General features: G+C 45.0%; 2 protein-coding genes across 2 annotated transcripts; one reads left to right on the forward strand and one right to left on the reverse strand.

The window, feature by feature from the left end:
- The first annotated feature begins 1,207 nt into the window (after positions 1-1,207).
- Positions 1,208-11,864, forward strand: CD3E (CD3e molecule). The gene is made up of 8 exons (XM_040258101.1): positions 1,208-1,314; positions 1,427-1,535; positions 3,624-3,641; positions 8,409-8,426; positions 8,852-9,073; positions 9,914-10,081; positions 10,427-10,473; positions 11,205-11,864. The coding sequence occupies exons 2-8, from the start codon at positions 1,487-1,489 to the stop codon at positions 11,259-11,261; spliced, it is 579 nt and encodes a 192-aa protein (XP_040114035.1). The 5' UTR covers positions 1,208-1,314; positions 1,427-1,486; the 3' UTR covers positions 11,262-11,864.
- A 4,492-nt stretch (positions 11,865-16,356) lies between these two features.
- CD3D (CD3d molecule) lies at positions 16,357-20,354 on the reverse strand. The gene is made up of 5 exons (XM_040258103.1): positions 20,204-20,354; positions 18,239-18,445; positions 17,654-17,785; positions 17,340-17,383; positions 16,357-17,125 (listed from the first exon to the last, which is right to left on the reverse strand). The coding sequence occupies exons 1-5, from the start codon at positions 20,256-20,258 to the stop codon at positions 17,060-17,062; spliced, it is 504 nt and encodes a 167-aa protein (XP_040114037.1). The 5' UTR covers positions 20,259-20,354; the 3' UTR covers positions 16,357-17,059.
- Positions 20,355-21,144: the final 790 nt, after the last annotated feature.

Here is a 21,144-nt window from a genome sequence, read left to right on the forward strand (position 1 = left end):
CATCATCCATCGAGTCAGTGGTGCCATCCAGCCATCTCATCCTCTGTCATTCCCTTCTCCTCCTGCCCCCAATCCCTCCCAGCATCAGAATGTTTTCCAATGAGTCAACTCTTCACATGAGGTGGCCAAAGTACTGGAGTTTCAGCTTCAGCATCATTCCCTCCAAATATTTACTAAATCAATGAATTTCACCAAAATATTTTTGAGGATCCCAGCTCTGTAATCTGTGACAACTTAGATAACCTATCCGAGCCTCAGTTTACTCAAGCATAAAATGAGGATGAAAATAATACCTGTCTTAGAGGGTCATTTTTTGCTTGTGTTGAGGCCACACCCTAACCCTAATGTCTACCTTGTTGTTGTTTATTTGATAAGTCACATCCGACTCTTGGCGACCCCATGGACTATAGCTGGCCAGGCTCCTCTGTCCATGGGAATTCCCAGGCAAGAATACTAGAATGGGTTGCCAATTCTTTCTTCAAGAGTTCTTTCCTACCCAGGGATGGAACCCACATCTTCTGTACTGGCAAGCAGATTCTTTACCACTGAGCCATCAGGGAAACCCTAATATCTACTGTAGAAGTTTGTTTTTTGTTTCTTTGTTTTAGTTTGCTTGGGGGCCATTTCACTCAGGATGTGGAATCTTAGCTCCTGACCAGGGATCAATCCTGTGCCCTTGTATTGGGAGTACAGAGTCTTAAGCACTGGACTGCCAAGAAAGGCCTTAGAGAACCATTGGTTAAAGCCCTTAGCACAGTGCCTGGCACTGGGTAAGCATTTGATTGATGCATGTTCAAAAATTAAGAAAGACCATAACCGTTTACACTCACATCAGCAGATTCTAAGACTGTCACTCTTTACCCTTTCCAATGCTGAATATTACATTTAAAAAATATTTTTGTAAATATTATAGGCAAAAAAGAATGGCATCTCATGGTTTTAAATCAACATATATTTTCAAACCAACACCTTGCCCCAAGCCACGTATGACATAAAGAAGGCAACTCTTTGCTGCTCCTCTTTCTTCCTATCACAGCTTGTGTGGTGAGGACGGGTATCTGAGAAGGGAGCCCCCAACGTAGGGGGTGCCTGGTGTAAGGCCTGGGCAGCTAAGTTGCAGGTATTTTTTCACAGCACCTCAGGTCTCCCTCATCCAATGGGAGGACACGGGGCCCAACTCTCCCCAGCCAACCCAGGTGGCTGCCTCCGTCTCAAACGTAGAACCCTTCAGGCCCAGAGGCCCCTTCACACTTCCTGTGTGGGGTTCAGAAACCCGCCTCCCCTCCCAGCCGTAGGTGCCTGCTTCGGAAAATGGTGAGTCTCTCTCTTACAAAGCCCCCCTTTTCATCCCAGCATTGGGAGCAATGGCCCCAGGGTCCTCAACTCCAGCAGGGGTTTTGAAAAAGTCCTCTGGTTTCTTTTTCAGAAGTTGTGAGCCAACTGGCCTCCGCCATCTTAGGTAGAGTGAACGTCCAGTGAGGGAAGGATGCAGTCGGGGAATCTCTGGCGAGTTCTGGGACTCTGCCTCTTATTAGGTGAGTACGATGGGATGAAAAGATGGGTGTTTCTCCAGACCATAGAAGGCTCACTGCCTAACCTGGTACTGCCCAGGGTATCAAGGAGCCTCATTTTCTAGAAAATGTAAGGAAGTGTTTGTGCGGTGTTAGCACAGGGAACTAGGGCTAGGCTAGCATGTTCCCAGAAGACCTTTCAGAGAACAGCTAAAGGAAAGCAGTTGAGGTGATCATGTCTACTGAAAGTAAGATCTTTGTGCCTCCGAGAAAAACCTCGTTCTGTCAGTGAACAGCCCAGCCCTTATGAACTAACACAAAGGAGATTAGAGGAGTTAACTTTCGCTGTTTATTGCAAGGAGAGTAGATGGTTGATCCCAAACTCTGCACCAAGTATACAGCAAGCTTAGTATCTGAGACAATGAAGCACCTCATAATTTCTAGTCCTTTTCAGTTGACCAAGTGCTCTCAATTACTTTAGTCCTGTTGGAAGGAAGGTGGAATATAAATTGATAAATAACTAAGAGGCTTTCCATAGCTCATATCAGACAAAGATTTTTTTTTTAAGGTTGCTGTAGTAAACAGCACTCAGTAAGAGTGCCAGATACTGTGCTACAAAAAGGTCTTTACCTGTGTTAACTAATTTAATCTTTACCTCCACCTTGGAAGGTAAACGTTATATGTATCCCGTTTCAGCGGTCCCCGGCCTTTTTGGCACCAGGGACCAGTCTCGTAGAAGACGATTTTGCCACAGACTGGGGTGGGGGGTTCATTTCAGGATGTTACAAGCACATCCCATTTATTGTGTACTTTGTTTCTAATCTAATGCTGCCACTGATCTGACAGAAGGTACCCATCTGTGGTCCAGAGGTTGGGGACCTCCGCCCTATTTTACAGATGTAAAAAACTAGTACTCAAAGAAGTTCAACAGCTTGTTTAAAACCACAGTTAGTAAGTGCTGAAGCTGATCTGGGAACTCAGAACTGCCTACAGCCTGTGCTCTTAATGATGGCACGATGTGAGGTCAGATAGTTCATGAGGGTTTTATTTTAGAAATCTAGAAAACATTATCACAGCTGGGGCTTGCATCTCAGAGCTACAGCCATGGCGTCTCCACTTCCTGCTTCATCTTGGGTTTCTCTAGCTTGAGCGTGCACACAAGTCACCGGGGAATCTTGTTAAATTTCAACTTCTGCTTCAGTGGGTCTGGGGTGGGACTGCTCTTCTGCCTTTATAATGAGCTCTCTGGCTCATTTGTCTCCTACTAGTCCAGGGAACATGTTTGGAGTGTCAAGGGGCAGAGTGTGATTCCTCAAGGCATTGGGTTACAGCCCCATAGTATAAATTGTACTCTGCAGAGGGAGAGAGAGGGAATACCAAAGACCCAAACACCCCGAGAGGTTTGGCCTCATGAGAATGTGCCCAGGCTACTCTGGTTATGGTGATTGGGAGGGGTGTCTCATCCAATATAGAGGCTGTTGATAAAATAGGTACACAAGAAACTTGAAGGCGATGTCAGGGAAACTGGTCATTACAGAGAATCTGGATTACTGCTGAGTGCAGGGACTTTACAGGACCCAGTGGAAGTATGATCGGACACTTCAATGCACAGGCTCTAGCTAATGAGTAATTGGTTTCAAGTATTCCCATCTCTGTCTCAAGTAGAAAACAAATGGAAAAACCGAACCATCAGACCAGCAGGAGTCAGAGACAGAACAAGAATCTCAATCTTTGTACCTAACCCAGAGCTTGTTTTCTTCCACAGTCAAGAGATTTCTTTTTAAAATGGAGGCTGGGCTGCAAAACTCTCTCGCTATTTCTCCATCTCCCCAGAAGCACCGGTCAACATTTTCTAACGTCTGTTTGTCAAATGCTGTGTGTTCATGTTTAATGCTTCCTTCTTCTGTCTCATCCCAAACGGACCAGAAACCCCGGGTCAGTACCCAGAAGTCCATATCACTCACTGGGTATAGGGTTAACTGTGATCCAGAAATGGGTGGGAAGGACCACAGATGCTCAGAAATGGTCAGACTAGACTATAGAACTTTCTCTGCTTGGAATTTCAGTCACTCACAACATTTACTAACTCTTTTCTTCTTATTTATTTTCTAGTTGGTGCCTGGGCACAAGGTGAGTTATGCTTTTTCTTTCCTTGTTATCAAATCAGCCCATCTGTTTTATATTTATGAATGTTTTCACTAGACCTCCTACAGAGACCAATAAAAGGGGTTTCTCTCATCTTCTCCTTTGCCTTTTCCTCATAAGTCTAGGGATAGTTCTAGCCAAGAAGAGGAATGCAACAGAGATCATAGGAAATAATGAGTGTTAACTATTCAGAAGAAAAGAATTGAGCCAACTAAAACAATGCCAAGTTTTCATTTCCTATTTGACGTGAGTTTTTTGTAGAGGATTTGTGGCTTGAATGCATGCCTAGAGATGCACTAAATAGGCCTCTGGGGCAGTATTTGAGTCCACATTCAGTATTACATGTCCAGGGACTTCCCTGGTGGTCCAATGGTTAAGACTCTGCACTTTCAATGTGTGGGGGCATAGGTTCCATTCCTGGTCAGGGCAATAAGAGTCCACATGCTGTGGGGTATGACCAAAAAGTAAAAAAAAAAAAAGAAAAAAGAAGAAGAAGAATTACATGTCCAAATACTCTGAAAGTGTGTGTGTACGTGCATGTGTGTTCATGTGTGCACATGCATATGAGTGTGCCTGGCCTGGACTTACCTCCCCAGTCATAGCAGAGAGGCAGGAATATCCCAATATTGAAGGCTTTCTCTTCAGTCAGCTCCTCCAAATTGAGTGAACCAATTTTGTGTTAAAAGGCAGACACTGGGCCGGTCTCCATTACGTACCTTTAATCTGCCTAAATTGTAGTGTCCTTAGAATCCTTTTTAAGAAATATATCATGGAGAATGTGTTAATGTTACCTTACTGACAGATGGGATATGTTGAGAGCCCTGATAAACTCCAGAAAAACTAATCTCTTCTGCATGCTGTTGGTCATTTGGGGTTGGTTTTTGTTTATTGTTTAATTTATGCCCAATACAGATCTTCCTTTTTTGCCAGCTTTACTGGAATATAGTTGACATATAACATGGTATAAGTTTAAGGTGTACAATGTAATAATTTTATGCCTGCCTGCTAAGTCACTTCAGTCATGTCCAACTCTTTGCAACCCTATGGACTGTAGCCTGCCAGGCTCCTCTATCCATGGGATTCTCCAAGCAAGAATACTGGAGTGAGTTGCCATTTCCTCCTCAAGGGGATCTTCCCGACCCAGGATCGGAACCCATATCTCTTATGTCTCTTGTATTGGCAGGCGGGTTCTTTACCACTAGTGCCAATTATATTAATTTTATAAATATATTTTATATTTATGTATCAAATAGACATTATATTCAAAATGATTACTTATGACCCTTTTTTTTATAACTAATTAGCCACCAGTTTCTTTAATGTAGAATACAAAAGAGTTTTTCATATGCAGCCATGGGAAATTTAAATATCCATTGTTTTCTGAAGATAGAGGGAAGAGTCCTAACCCAGGGTGGAAGGGTCTGATCTTATTAGCTGATAGAAGTGTTTCGAATAGTTTCTTTTTCAGATTCAGAAGAAATTGGTAAGAAGATTTTCACTCTGTACGACTTCCTTTCAAATGTGGATCAAAATGATCATGACATATCACAGTAATATATACTAAGAACCAGAACCATTAGAGAGAAAATATAATTATCTTTCAATAGAATCTGTATGAGATGTGCCTATGTTTGTTGCTAACTGTCAGATCCGATTATAGCTGAGTGATGTGTATTCCTGAGCATCCTTTCAGGAAAGAATATATATGTGGGTGTGGGTTGGAATTTTTGTGTATATTATGAATTCATTGAAGGCCAAAACAACAACTTATTTACTTGGCCAAATACACATGGGCTTTCCAGGTGGCTCAAATGGTAAAGAATCCACCCGCAATGCAGGAGACCTGGTTTTGATCCCTGGGTCAGGAAGATCCCCTGGAGAAGGGCATGGTAACCCACTCCAGTATTCTTGCCTGGAGAATCCCATGGACAGAGGAACCCAGTGGGCTACAGTCCATGGGATCACAGAGTCGGACACTACTGAGCCACTAACACTTTGCTTTTACTTCTAATACACATGGTAGGTGCTCAATGTGTGTGTGTGTGTGTGTGTGTGTGTGAACAGGTGCTCAATACCTGTTTTTAAATGAATAAATGATCATGCATATGACTGCATCACTAGTTCCTCCCCCTCAAGAAGCTGAAGGTCTTCGGAATTCCCTGGAAGCCCAGCAGTTAGAACTTCTTACTTTCACTGCTGAGGGCCTGGGTTCAATCCCTGGTCAAGGAACTAAGATCCCACAAGCCACATGGTTCAGCAAAAAAAAAAAAAAGCTGATGGTCTTATTTGAAAGACAAATAATTGATAATATAGTCTGTTTCCTGCTATGAGTAAAGAGTAAAATAAAATATAAAGCGAAGAGCGGCCAACTCTACAAAGGATATAGTTGGGGAAAGCTCCCCAGGGGAGGTGATTCTTGAGTTGAGTTTTAAAGAGTGACCTTATATTAGAAGGAACAATATCTCAGGCAGTGGAGAAGGTTGTGGAGTGTGAGGCTAAGAGTCTAACTCTGAAACTAGACCATCGTATCCTGGCTCAACTTCTTACTTGCTGAGTGTCTGAATAATTTTCTTAACTTCTCTGTGCCAAAGCATTATTACATGTGAAATATAAATAATAATGATACCTAGCTTCTAGAGTTGTTATGAGGATTGATTGATTTACTTAGAATATCATCTGATGGGCGGAAAGCAGTTGGTAGAGTTTAGCTATCATTATATGGGAAATATGCAGACTAAATAATAAGCATTATAGTTTACTGAGCATACATGTTCTAGGTATTGCCCTTAATATTCTACCTGAATTTCGTCACATAATTCTCCTAACATCCCCACTCTACAGATAAGAAAACCAAGACTTAGAAAATAAATATATAGTCCAATCAGGGATAAAAATATAAATGCATATTTATCTGATGCTGAAACTCATTTTTTTAAAAATATTTATTTGGCTTCACCAGGTCTTAGTTGTGGCTTGTGGGATCTAGTTCCCTGACCAGGGGTCTAACCCAGCCCCCTGCATAGGGAGCACAGAGTCTTAGCCACTGGACCACCAGGAAAGTCCCTGAAACTCATTTTTTAAATCATTATGAACATGTACAAAAGTTTTGTGAGCATATGTCCTGTTTCTAAGTATAGACATCTAAGGGAATTTCCTGTTGGTCCAGTGGTTAAGACTCTTTGCTTCCACTGCAGGGACCCTGGGTTCGATCCCTGGTTGAGGAACTGAAATCCCACATGCCATGGAGCACAGCCAAATAATAATAATAAAACAAGTGCTTCTAAGCATAGACATCTAGGCCCTCGTATGAGAATGTATTGGTCTGCACTTCACTACTGAACTTATGCCAAAAAGAGTTGTGAGAAATTTCTTTCACATTGCTTTTCCAAACAAACATATCATGCAGTGTGAAACTTCGATTTAGTTCTAAATTATTTTATTTATGATTTCTAGTTTAATATTTCTAAGAAATATAAATGCTGAAAAATTATTTCCAAGTCAAAATATTACAGATGATCTACTGTCATTATACTCAGCTCCCCATTATTAGTAGATAGGTAAACCTGCAGAATGACTTGTTTACATTCTGTATGATCTCAGCTGGAGTGCTGACTAAGCAACTGGGTCAGTACTCTGCTCTGTTCTCCATTAACAGGACCCCCAGAAGGAAAGAAAGAAAGTAAAAAACACTTTTCTTGAGCATCTGCAATGCACCATCCATTTTCAGTTTCATAATCCATTTAGTTCTCACAAGTACCTTGTGAGGTGGATGTTTCATCTGTTTCCCAGATGAAGAAACTGAAGCTCAGAGAAGCTAAACGATTTTCCCTTGGTCACACAGCCTAAAGCAGATCTGGGATTCAAACACAGGGTTTCTGACTCAGTCCAGTGTTCTGTCTCCATAGCACACTGTAGCAAAACACCCCCAGTAGCGAGAGGGGTTTCTCTGAGCATCACGCTCTGCTCTTCCAGCTGTTATATATTCAGGCTCAAGCATAGCCCAGTGCTGCCTATGGTCCCAGCCACAGGTCTTCCAGGAAACCAGGGTGCTCCCCATCCCTATTTCCTAGGGCAAAATTACCTACTCTGGGGAATTTGGCTGAATCCCCAAATTTTATTAGTGGATTTCAGTTGTCTGCACCAATAGTTCCAACATATATAATTAAGAGTTGATTGCACTGAGATATAATTTAAAATAATGTCGCTTTTTATTAGAAGAATTATTTCTTTAAAATGTACATAGAACTTCACATAATTTAAGGGTAATAACATAAAAGTGGCATGGAATAAGAAGAAAGATATTTGATATCTACTATGAGGGTTTCTGTTAGTTATAAGAAAGAACTTCTGAATAATGAAAAACAGATGAGCATAAGAATCAGTGATTCAAAGAAATGAAGGTGTTTATCTCTCAGAAGGATATGATATCCCTTTCATATCTATCTGGAATATGGCTCTTGCTAATGCAAGAGAAAAAGTTTGAAGACGTCTAGAATTTTTCAGCTTTAGGATTCTAAGACTTTTTGAGCTTTAGTGGATCTCAGTCTAGAAGTACATGCTGATATATTCTCAGTTTGATATACCTGAGTTGTGTCTATGAGCATATCTCTTAGGCCAGGTACATAACTCATCGTCAAGAATTCTCTGGGAATTCTTAGGGACAGTGTCTAGCTCCACTTGAAATTTTTTACCTACAGTTTAAATGTCAACCATGGTTATTTTCTTACCATTCTTCCCTTTTTGCATTTTCAGATGATACTGAACAGAAACGTAAGTTTATCAGTCTTTTTTACCTGCCCTATCAACGATGCAGATCTGTGGTTGGGAAAAAGCACCTGATTGAGGGAGATTAACCTTAAGAACTGAGGTCCTCCCAACATTTCTAACTCCCCATTTTAGAAACATTACAAATAAGGATGTCTATAGATTTTCTTTATTTTCACCCTCTCCTTCTAAGTCCCCATGTCCATGCCTAAACTCTGAAGTCATCTTCAAGAGGTTCTCTAGGGCCCCTTCTCCTGTGTCTCTCCTCTTTCATACCCTTTAGCCAACAGAGTCACCTTTTGACAAGAAAATCTGAGATCTAGGATGCCAGATGACTTTCTGCATTGGGTTGGTTCTTTGGCTACTAACTTGCCTTAAATCTTACTGGTTTCTCTTTTCAAATTTTCCTTCTCTTCTCTCCCATTCCCCAGCATATGAAGTCTCCATCTCTGGAAACTCTGTTGAGCTGATGTGCCCTAGAGAGTTTGAAAATGGAATGCAATGGAAAAAAAACAATGAACAAATGAAAGGTCAAAATGAGAAACAACTGTTACTGGATAATTTTTCAGAAATGGAGAACAGTGGTTATTATCAGTGCCTCGCAACCCAAGGCAACACAGAGGCGGCACATACGCTGTACCTGAAAGCAAGAGGTAATACAGGTCTTCAGAGCAAGCACTACCAGGCTCTTTAGGGAGGATGTTTTAAAAGAGCATTCTCAGGATTTCCCCGTACCCAACTTACAGTTCCCTGGCAATTCTGTGCTTCTCCTACACTCAATCGGAGACTATCTGGGGCCACACATCATCAGTATTTTCTGAAATATAGATTAAACATCAATATAGGGCTGTTAGGGTAACCTTAGCACTAGATCCAAAACAACTTCCCAAGAGACAGGACTGGGTATCCTGTCTGCATTATATCCTGTCCAGAAAATATGGAGCCCCAATATTAGTTTATCTGATGCTTTATCCAGACATGAATTCTTCAGAATTTGCAAAAAGGACTCAAAGCTACTCTATGAAAATGTCATAAACTAAGGCATAATCATAAACAATAATGACAGCTCACAATCAATGAGTGCTTAGTGAGTTTCAAGCACTATACCAAACACTTGCCCGGGCGTTTCGTATCATTCTCTTACCAACTATGTTGGTTCAGTGCTATCTTACTTCCATTTTATATATGAGGAAACAGAAGCTTTGAGGGTTCAACACACATTTCTGAATTCTCACAACTAGTGAGTCATGTAGCTGGGATTTGAACCCAGGACTGTCTGACTGACTCCAGAGTCTCTACCCATGAACACCACTCTTCGTTTGTTGTTATAAAGGTGCTGAAACAGCCTGGGGGCAGAGGGAGGGGTGTCTGGCCATGGCAGGTACGTGAGTACTAAAGGGAAAACGAGCTTCATTTGTTCCTTCCTCATCCCGTGTCCTGTGTCTTCTTTTCTGGGGGATTTCTCTTCTTCTCCCCCGACCCCTGCCTCACAGTATGTGAGAACTGCATAGAGGTGAATCTTTTGGAGGTGGCCACAATCATCGTGGTTGACATCTGTGTCACTCTGGGCTTGCTGCTGCTGGTGTATTACTGGAGCAAGAGCCGAAAGGCCAAGGCCACGCCTATGACGAGAGGAGCGGGTGCTGGCGGCAGGCCCCGGGGTAAGATCACGGAGGAGATGCCCACCAAGGGGGGGGGGTGTCCGGCCTGGACCAGGTCAAGACAGCTTCTCTAGAACAGTCATGGTATGGCTGAGATCTTGACACAGAATGTCCCATCTCAGATTATTCAGAAACCATGGAAGGACCTTGAGCTGAGGTCACAAAATGATAAGAACTGTGTAGGGTCATTAGAGATGGGGTGAAAAAAAGGCAAAGAAAAATAGCAGCTGGAACAGAAAAAACTGAGAAGTAGAGGGGAGTTCGCCATCCTAGATTTGGGTCTCATTTTCATGAGATTGGTGTGTCCTCTTGGAAATGAATCATTTTCCCTTTCCTCCTTTGCAGGACAAAACAGGGAGAGGCCACCCCCTGTACCCAACCCAGACTATGAGGTAATGAGGGACAGAGTGGGGGGAGGGGTCTTTCTAGGGGGGAAGGGGACAGGTGGGACTGTCCACCTGGCCTGTCAGACACTTCAAAGCCCCTCCTTCAGGGCTCCAGGACAACCCACCATGTGCCCACCTCTGCACCTATCATGGTAGAATGCGGTCATCTCAAAGGCTGCAGGGTTCCCACAACCACAAGCAGTGGGGGTGGCGGTGTCACTCCTCTTTCTCTGGTTTATTCATTAATTAGCTCAGGAGCAGCCATGGGGAATACCATACACTCAAACTCAAACACCATAAACTCATGACTGCCATCCCACCAGCATGTACCTACCAGCTGATTTGGCAAGTAAAGAGTTACTGACTGGCATGGCAGAGAATCACCAGGACTGTTCTGATTGATTGGTGTGTATGCACCACCAATGGTTAAATATTTTGCATATCACACCTGGACAAACTCAACAAATATTTACTGAGCACCAGTTAAGCATGTGGCATTTACTTTTGCATGAGTGACTTCACTTAATTCTGACAAAAGCCCTGAGAAATGGTCCTTTAGTTTCCCATTTTTGAGATGGGAAAACTAAGGTTCACAGGAGGTGACCAGTTGAGCCCACCTCCTGCCTCCTAGCCTAGGATCTTCCCATTGCTCTAAAGCTAATTCTGCAGAAGCCCTTCTTTCTCAGGAATGACTTCCTCCCACCCTGCTGACCACCCGCTCTCTATTCCACCCCTAGCCCATCCGGAAAGGCCAGCGGGACCTGTACGCTGGCTTGAATCAGAGAGGCGTCTGACAACTGACACCATCTCCCACTGACCCGAGTCTGACTCCTCTGCAGGCCTGCCACTGCCTGTTTGTTACCTGGGCAAATCTTGGACCCACAGGCGAAGTTCCTCTGCCTTGTGGGGAGCTTCCACCCTCAGCCTTGTCCCCACGGCCTCCTTCCTGCCTTCTCTGCTGGCACCCAGTCCAAGGATATTGCTGCCTTATTATCCTTTGAAACATCACAGCCACTCACCCCTTCACACCTGGCTGGCCTTGTCAAGATATTTATTTCTGTTTTTCACGCCACCTTGCCCCCATCCGTTCCTTCCCCAGTGGATATTACTATTCCCCTTGGTTCCCTCTTTCTCCTGCAGAGAAATTGCCCCATCCCTAACTACTCCACCTACCTTTCTGTTTCTAGCTCTCTCTTTGGAAAGCCTTGGTGGGGATGGACTGGGTAAATGCTGGCAGAAGTCCTGCCCTGTTCACAGACCCCAACCCAGAGCTCGTTCTGTGCCCCCTCCCTCCCTGTCTCCACTGCAGACTCCTAGATGGTCATTTGTAGCTCCATGCATGTGCTAAATTCCTTGTCAGCTGAGAAAGAAAAGAAATAAAGTGTATTTGGCTGAAAGAGTTGCTGTCCCTCTTTTCTGGGAAGCCCTCAGAGGCTGTCTTGTTTCCTGGACAACACAGGTCCTCCCTACCTTTGACTGTATTCCCAGCTATGACCTCAAATGCAAGTACTACCTGTTTCCACAACTGGAACAGGCTTTACCTGAAGCTCTCTTTGAAAAGGGCATCGGGGAATAAATCAAAGAGGGGCAGGGAGTTGGGGGTGGATATAGAGAAAGGGAAGGAGGGAGAGAGGAAAGGAATGAAGAAGGAAAAGAAAAAGAAGGGAGGAAGGGAAAGGAAGGAGGGAAGAGAGAAAGAAAGAAAGATAGGGAGAAAAAGAATCATTTAACTAACCCCTTTTGGAGAAAAACAGCAAGGATGACAAAGAGTGCCTGATGAATGGTCCGTTCAGAAAATGGGTGAGACAGAAATAGAGGTCTTAAAAGGCAGATGAAGGCAGCGGAAAGAAAAGAGGAGGTGAAGGGGTGTGTGTCGGTAGCGGTTGGGATGTGGGGGAGGGAGGGATACAGATTTCCACGCTGCCTCGAGAAGGAAGCCCCTCCGAGGAGAGGCGGAGCCGCCGGGGCTGGGGGAGGGGAGGGAGGAGGTGGAGGTGCCGCAGAGCAGGGATCTCAGCCTCTGCTGCGAGAGGTAGCGCAAGGCCGCCAGAAGCCGGCTGTGGTTTAGCCGCCCGGATGTGGGCTGCACTCTGAGTGAGGGTGATGGGCGCAGAGCAGCAGGGCCCGTGTTGGGAGGGCTTCCTTCTCGGCCTCCCAGGGCACATGCTCAGCTTGCAGAGAGCCTTCACAGGAGCCCTGAGGCTCTCTCAACCGAGTTCAAATCAGCCGGCTTTCTGCGCTCAGAAAACCCTGCTGACCACAGGACTATTTAAGAGTGTGACCACGACTCAGAGAAGTCCTCTGTGGTTTGCAGCCCCCCATATACTGTACACATTCAGCCTCGGTCTTGTGGCTGCTGATTCTGTTTACTGGCCTGCATTGAAGTTACTTCTGTCCCTGCAAGCAGCACTTAGGCTCAAAAGGAATCTCCATGACGTTGACCATGACTAGCTGCTGATCAGCAGCTGGTCCAAGGGTGGCAGTTCTGTCCCAGGTGTATATGATGGTGCCCAGGCAAGGGAGGTGTGGCTCAGCATAATGAATACAATAATAGCGAACATTTAGGAAGCATTTACTCTGCTCTAGAAGGCAATGGCACCCTACTCCAGTACTCGCCTGGAAAATCCCATGGTAGGCTGCAGTCCATGAGGTCGCAACGAGTCGAACACGACTGAGCAACTTCACTTTCACTTTTCACTTTCATGCATTGGAGAAGGAAATGGCAACCCACTCCAGTGTTCTTGCCTGGAGAATCCCAGGGATGGGGGAGCCTGGTGGGCTGCCGTCTATGGGGTCGCACAGAGTCGGACAGGACTGAAGCGACTTAGCAGCAGCAGCAGCAGAAATTGTGCTTGAGGGCTTCTCTGGCGTCTCAGTGGTAAAGAATCCACCTGCCAATGTGGGAGACCTAGGTTCGATCCCTGGGTCAGGAAGATCCGCTGGAGAAGGAAATGGCAACCCACTCAGGTATTCTTGCCTGGAAAATCCCATGGACAGATGAGCTTGACGAGCTACAGTCCATGGGGTCACGAAAGAGTTGGGCACAACTTAGTGACAAAACAACAACAACAGAAATCGTGCTTAGCACTTTACAAGAGTTACCTCGTTTCATCCTGTGACAACTGAGAAGATAGATGTTGTCCTTATTTTACAGATGGGGATATGGGGCTCAAAAAGGTGAAGTTACTCACCCAAAGTGCATAGTCAGGGACAAAGCTGGAAATTAGCAACCCAGGCTGTCCGACTCCTTTGCTCTGAACAGGTACCCAGTGCTGACTGTGATCATTAGAAACACTCTCCATTTTCCTGACTTAAAAATTCTGTATTGAATTGCTTAGGTATTCCTCCTATGAGTGCTTTTCTAATCATTCATGTGACAGACCAGCACTCTGCTAAGTACTAAAAGGAAACAAACAGATTCTGTTTTTAGGGAGCTTACAATTATGTAAGAGAGGCCCAACTATGCAAAAAGCAACAGAACAAATCTGAGTACGCATAGGAGTCCTATAGATGGTATTATCAGTGTTCCTAAGAGGTACTAGGAGAATTGAGGGGGTCAGCGAAAGCTCCACAGAGAAGGGGAGACTTGAGCTGGGTCTTGAAGGGAAGGATAGATAGAATCTGAAGACAAAAGAGAAGGCATTCCACCCACTGAGGATGAAATAGAGAACCGAAATAGCCCTTTAGCTAGCAAATAAATTGAATTTAGATTAAAACACTTAGGGATAAATCTGACCAAAAAAATGTGTTCATGGGGGCTTCCCCTGTGGCTCAGTGGTAAAGAATCAGCCTGCCAGTGCAGGAGACAGGGCTTCGGTCCCTGATCCAGGAAGATTCCATGTGCCTCGGAGCAACAAAGCCCGTCCACCACAACTCTTTAGCCTGTGCTTTAGAGCCCAGGAGCCGCAGCTACTGCAGTCTTCGCGCCCTACAGCCTGTGCTCTGCACCAAGAGAAGCCGCTGCAACTAGAGTAGCCCCTGCTCAACATCACTAGAGAACTAGAGAAAAACCCCTGCAGCAACAAAGACCCAGGACAGCCAAAAATATATATATTTTTAAAAAGGAGATCTGCCTTCTAATTTATAAAACAGATGTGTTCATGGATTGGAAGACTCCATATCACTAGGATATCTGTTTGCACCAAACTGATCAATAAATTCAAACCAATCCCAATCAAATTCTCAGTAGGCATTTTGTAGTAACTGAGAAGCCAATTCATATGGGACTGGAAAAAGAAGAGTTAGACCATTTTCTTTAAAAATTTTATCCCAACCATTCCACTCCTGAGTACTTATCCAATAGAAATAAGAGTGTATGTCCTTGTATGTATGACCTATATAATGACTTATATATGAATGTTCATAGAAAATTAATTTGTAATAGCCAAAACAAAGAACCACTCAAAAGACAATCAAGGGGTGAATGGATAAACAGCTTGTGGTATATCCATTCAATGGAATACTACTGACATTAGAAAGGAATGAGCTATTAATAAATGCAACAAGATGATGAACCTCAAAATAATTATGCCGAATGTAAGGAGCCAGACCAAAAAGGGGTATATATTATATTATTTCACTTAACATAAAACTCTAGAAAATTGGAAACTGATTTATAATGATAGAAAGCTATTCAGTAGTTGCCTGGAGGATAAACAGCTAAGGGAAAATCTGAGCAAAAGGTCACAAGAAAACTGTCTGGAGTGTTGGGTAGGTTCATGCTTAGCAAGCGTGATGATGTTTCACAGATGTATACATATGCCAAAGCTTAGGAAATTTCACAGTTTAAATATATGTAGTTTATTCATCACACTTTACTTCAATAAAGCTATGTTTTAAAAGCACAAAAAAAGGGAGGGAGCTGAAGGGACCCAAGTTTCCAGAAGGGCTCAGGTGAAGGTCAGTGTTTCTCAACCCTGACTTCACATTTGAATCACCTGAGACACAATATAATCAGACTCTCTGAGGGTGGCACACAGGCATCAGGACTTCGAAAGCTCCCCAGGAGATCCAATGTACAGCAAATGTTGAGAACTGGTGAGTAATAGAGGGAGATGTAAGGGTATATGAGGCGCATAGGGTCAAAGGAGGTGTGTAGCACATGGTAAGGACATGAGCATCGGTGCAGTGTGAGCCATGGAAGCCTTGCCCAGGGAGGATGGATCCTGTGTAAAAGAGGGATCTAGGGCTAGGACTGCAGCAGAGGGCGTAAAAGGGAGGAATAATTCATAACCATGAATGAAGCATTGTAAATGGGAAGTTCATTCTGTCTCTAACAAAATCAGAGTCTGTATGTATCTCAAGGAGATAGGGAAGAATTATCCAGATCTCTAGCTATGTGGTTGTTAATAATTTTCTCTTTTGGGAACCCTGGCCTAAGAAACTCCCACTCTCATTAAACTGCCCTGAAGTTCCTTGAATTACTCTTACACAGAGAATAGAAAGAGGGGTTTCCCACCCATGGTAGACAGGAATGGGCATAAAGGACACAAAAGAAGAAGTAGCTTCAATTCTTCCCTAAACCAGAGAGTCTTTGAATTGGAGCTGCTTCAGAATTACCTGGAGATCCATGCATGTTCCCAAATGGGACCCAAGTGCGTATTTTTTATTTTTTTTTCCAAGTTGTGCTTACTTTTTTTTTTTTTTTTTGGCTTTGCAGTATGCAGGATCTTAGTTCCCAACCAGGGATTGAACCCAGGCCCCCTGCATTGGAAGTGCAGAATCTTAACCACTGGACTACCAGGGAAGTCACTGTATTTTTAAAATAAATCCCAAAGTTTCAGAACAACTACTAACCCAATGGCTAAAGATGACATCTATTGAAAATTTCCCGATTCCCCACCCAGTCTCAGACTCCAGCTTTCCAAGTGGGTGGAAAAAGATCATATGTTTTAACTGATGAAGAGTTTCTAATGCCAGTTTATTATGCAGAAGGCAGGGTGGAGCAGGGACAGGTTCTGGGGAAAGAAAACAGAATGGTACCTTCTATACAGGGAAATGGGTACTAAAGAGGCCTTGACTGAAACTCCCTCATAGTTGGTGGCTACCAGTCCACAGGGGTCATAAAGCCAGGGCCAGCCCCTTAGCAGAAGTGGGACTTTATCATACACATTCTCAGAGCCTTGATTAGACGTGATTCCCCAGGGCCCTTGGTGTCTGCTACCTCTGCTTGTGATGTCATGGAAACTTCTATGTGGCCTGTGTACATAAAGACAGCAGCCCATCCTCGCCTGTGGTGAGGAAGTCAAAGCTGTAGAAGGATTGTAACAGGGGACTGGAGCCAAGAGAGTGCAGCAGGGCCGGTCCTGCATCCAGGGAGCCCACCAGTGGGACAGAAACACCTGTGGGCCAGGATATGGTGAGAGGTCACCCATCACACAGTTCATGGGGGCAGAGGACGGAAGTCATGAAGGAAGGACACAGGTGGGCAGTAAGGGCAAGGGCCCAGCCAGGCAGGGCCGCTCCCATGGCATGCCCAGGAACCTTCAAAAATCCAGGCGCCTGCTAAGCAGAGGAGGACATCTTTCTTGGCTGAGCAAGGAGAGAAGATCCAGTTGATAACTGATGGGCCTAGAAGCCACCAGCATTGGGTTCACTTGTTCCGAGCCCACTTATCACCAAGACGACTGTACTGAGCATCATTGCGCTCTCGAAGGGGCTAAGAGATGAGAAGGGGGGAACAGGGAGGCAGGGTCAGAACTCTCCCATGGGGAACCCCAGCAGACCCCAGAGATGAGAGTTCATGGGACTCCCCAGTGATGAATTCCCCACTAGGACCTTCTCACACACACACACACATTAAACTTAGTGTCAGGCTCTCCATCCCCACTCACTCCTCCCCCCATTTTCATCTTTCTCCCCTCAGGGCTCACCTGATAGAGCTGGTCGTTCCCCATCAGAACTTGAGTGTCAGCAGCTAGAAGAACCGGAGAAAGAGGGTCAGCAACGGCCAAGGAGGTGGCACAGGGAGGCCCATGAACGCTGTCAGGGGACCACAGCTACAAACACCCTCAGAAGTTTGCATGAGCTTTGTGGGCACCCAAGTTATGTCAGTAACCAGTTGTAGGAGTCCTTAGGAGATTGCAATGGTGACACCCAGATGAGGCACAACCCAATGCCAGCCCCATTCCTTAGCCGGTATGCACACACAGCCACAACATGCACATGCTCTGTCCCTTCTACCTACCCCTAGAGAATCTTCCAGTCTCATGTCCAGCAAAGCAGTAGACACCCAAAGCAAGGAGCACAGTGGCAATGATGTCAGTGATGATGAGGCCTGCCAGGGTGGCTGAGTCCAGCTCCACACAGTTCTGGCACACTGTGGGGGAAGGGAGGCCGGAAGAGAAGGGGAGGGTCTTCAAGATCAGGGAACCATGCCTCTTAGGGCAGCCACAGGAACTCACAGGTCAAGACCAAACTTGGAAAAAGGCCTGCCAAGAGCCTTGCTACATCCAACTTTAACCTTCAGTCCAAGAAGTAGTCTCAGGTTTGTAGGAACTCAAAAAGTTCCTTTTTTACTGCCTTAAAAAAGGCAGTAGGCCAACCATGCTCCAGACCAAGCCCCTACTGCTTGGGTCACAAGACTACTATTGCTCTTTTACCATTAAGCTCTTTCCCACTTAAGGCTTCAAAATCTGGTTCATATCTTTACAAGAGCAAGCCAGTTTGTTGAGAGCACAGATTGGTACACTGGAGCTCTCTCCAGCTAGGAAGTTCTCATGTCCAGAAGGCCCCACCTATTCCACCCCCAAAGGATCCTGGAAGCACATACTTCGATAGTATACTTGCAGAGTAAATGATTTGGCGTTTTCACCGCACTGATACATTCCTCTTGGGTCCTCAATACGTTTTCCTAAATCCAGAGTTTTATTGTCTGACACTTCTTTTCCTGCTGTTCCTTGTAGCAATGTGATGCTGGAATTGCATTTCAAAATTACTTTGTCCTCAGCTTCCAGCACTTCTAGAGCACGGGGATTCACTAAGGAAAAAAAAAAAAAAAAAACAACACACCACGATTGGAGCCAGCTCTTTAGTCTGCACCAGACCACTGTTCTGCTGAGGCTCATTACTTAAGAAGGACCACTATCCAAGTCTAGAACAGTTCGAGGTTTCTGCTGAGAGAGACAGAAGTCACAAGAGAAAGGCTTCAGCAGGCACCCCACAAACTGCAGAGGCCAAGAAGGACACAGAAGGGGGTGGTAGGGAGGTCCAAGAGGGAGGGGACATATATGCATATAGCTGATTCACTTCATCGTACAACAGAAACTAACACAGCATTGTAAAGAAATTATACTCCATTTAAAAAAAGAGAGAAGGACATGATGATGTAATCCAAACAGAGGACAGGCCCTGATGAACACAGAGCAAAAAAGGAAATCATGGAGTTGGGTTAATCTAAAACCTTCATGGAAATGTGTTCAGATCATTGAATAGAAGTAGGAAGGGAGCCCAGAATGCTAAAACACCCAAGAGATATTGAAAGGCAGAAGAATGCTTCTCAATTGGAGATGTCCACATATTTTTTTCTCCAACAAAACATCTAATTCTACTTCCCAGTCACCTGCCACACTCCAACATCAACTTCTCATCCTCTTTCCCTCCTCCTCACTCATGGTCAACCACTGCCCAGGGAATGGTACTACCAAAGCCTTTCCCAGGGCCAGTGATGGCTGGGGGTAGGAGGGAAGCTAATATGAATTACCATTCCAGTGGTCCGAAAGGGGACCTAAGGCAAATCCCATGTAAAGATTTTTAGTTGTTCTACCCATGCTTGGGGGAGAGGGTCAGAAAAAAAATTTTTTTTTATTGAATTCTTTCTTGGGTCTGCACACAAGTCAAGGCTTGTGGGGAGTTTAAGGGCTGGATGTATGCACAGCATCTTTTTAGGACCACCGAATTGCTATGACTGAGAGCACCTCCACAGCCCACAGAAGCACTGGAATGTATATCTCCAATCCCAGGGAAAAGTGGAATCTACATTGTCCCTGAGATTCATAGCCAGTTACCAATTTGGATAGAAGAGCATCTTTTAGAAAATCCTCCACAGAGCCATTCCTTGTGCCTGTCAAGAAAGCATGCGTATATTCTCAGGGAGACACACGTACATCAGATGCTCTGCCTCGTACACTCATGTCTTCCTTGGGGATCCATTTCCAGTGGAAATCCTGGATCTCCTAAAGAAGCTGACTACTAGGGTAACCACTCATCCCAGTTTGCCTGGAACTGAGGGAATTCTTGGAACATCAGGCTATCAGTTTTAAAACCATGCAAACTGGGCTGAGTGCGTCATTCTATCACCCCAAATCTGCCCTCGCTCTTGCTCAGCCGCGATTGAACTTCTCTCTTAAAGCATTCCCCTGAGTGCTGGGCCATGGCCCCAGGTGGTGATGTATGCTGTCCACATGACCTGGAGTCCTGGACCCCGGAGGCTATCTACCCTAGATGGAACAAAGCTCCCAGTACCAGCCCTAGGCTCAGGCGCACATCTACTACAAAACTTCCTATAGATCTCTGGCCTGAGTTCTTCAGAGGGACATTGAAGGCCAAGATGCCGCCCTAGTTAGAGTCAGTCAGAGCCAAGAGCCTGTGCTTCCCAGACCCTGTGCTACATCCCAACACAATCCTCCTTGACAACACTGGTGTACTGAGGCACTTTCAAATGGACCTCATTCCAGGTGGTAATGTCCTTCTCAGGCCCCTTCCCCACGACGTCCCGGTGCACTCGGAAAAGCCTTACCTTGGGAGAAAAGGGCAGCCAGTATCAGGCAAGAGAGACACCTGCTGTGCTCCATCTCCCAGCAGAAATCATCCAGGAGACAGACACAGGTCACAGACTATCAGCCGGGGTTAAAGCCGCCTTTCCCCAACTGATTCACGGGTACCCGGAAAAAGTAAAGGGTGGGGGAGGAACTAGAAAACGCCTATTTCTCTGTCTGCTCTTGGTGACAGGAGCAGCTGGGGTAGAGGCAGGCTGGGGGTGGGGTAGGAAAGAAGCAGCTGCAAATAGCTCTCTCTCAGAGTATGGAGTGTGGAGGTGGGGTAGAAGCTGGAAGCAGAGGCTATGGAAAAGGATGCCGAGACTTCTAGGAAATAGAAGGAGATTCAGGGTGTCCTTTCTTGAGTTGCTGATGAAAAATAAGAAACTAAGTTCCTGTCAGCAACATCATTACATTTACTCACCATCTGAAAACTGCCACTTCTCAAAACCCTTGATAGAAGCTGTGAATCCTATTCTATAAGCCATACCAGCTAGGTTCCTTCCTTTTCTGGTCTTGTTTGGGACCCTGCCCAAGCTCCTTCTTTGGCCTCCTGGGGTACCAGACTAAGTAGCTTCTTATCAGTGGGAAGTTGGCCTTTGGGGGCCCCCTAATGAGAGATTTGCATCCTGGCTTCAATACTGTCTACCTGCTGGGTCTGCACCAGTCACAGAATTCTCCAGAGACTAATTCCCTCAGTATCATGAAAAGAATTCAAACAGAATGTTTGTATGGTGCCTGACACTTCATAGGTCTTCCCTGTAGCTCAAACAGTAAAGAATCTGCCTGCAATGCAGGAGACCTGGGTTTGATCCCTGGGTCAGGAAGATCCTCCGGAGAAGAGAATGGCAATCCATTCCAGTATTCTTGCTTGGAGAACCTCATAGACAGAGAAGCATGGAGGACAACAGTTCATGGGGTT

This window comes from Oryx dammah, unplaced genomic scaffold (assembly GCF_014754425.2).
Source record: "Oryx dammah isolate SB20612 unplaced genomic scaffold, SCBI_Odam_1.1 HiC_scaffold_17, whole genome shotgun sequence".
Classification (NCBI taxonomy): domain Eukaryota; kingdom Metazoa; phylum Chordata; class Mammalia; order Artiodactyla; family Bovidae; genus Oryx; species Oryx dammah.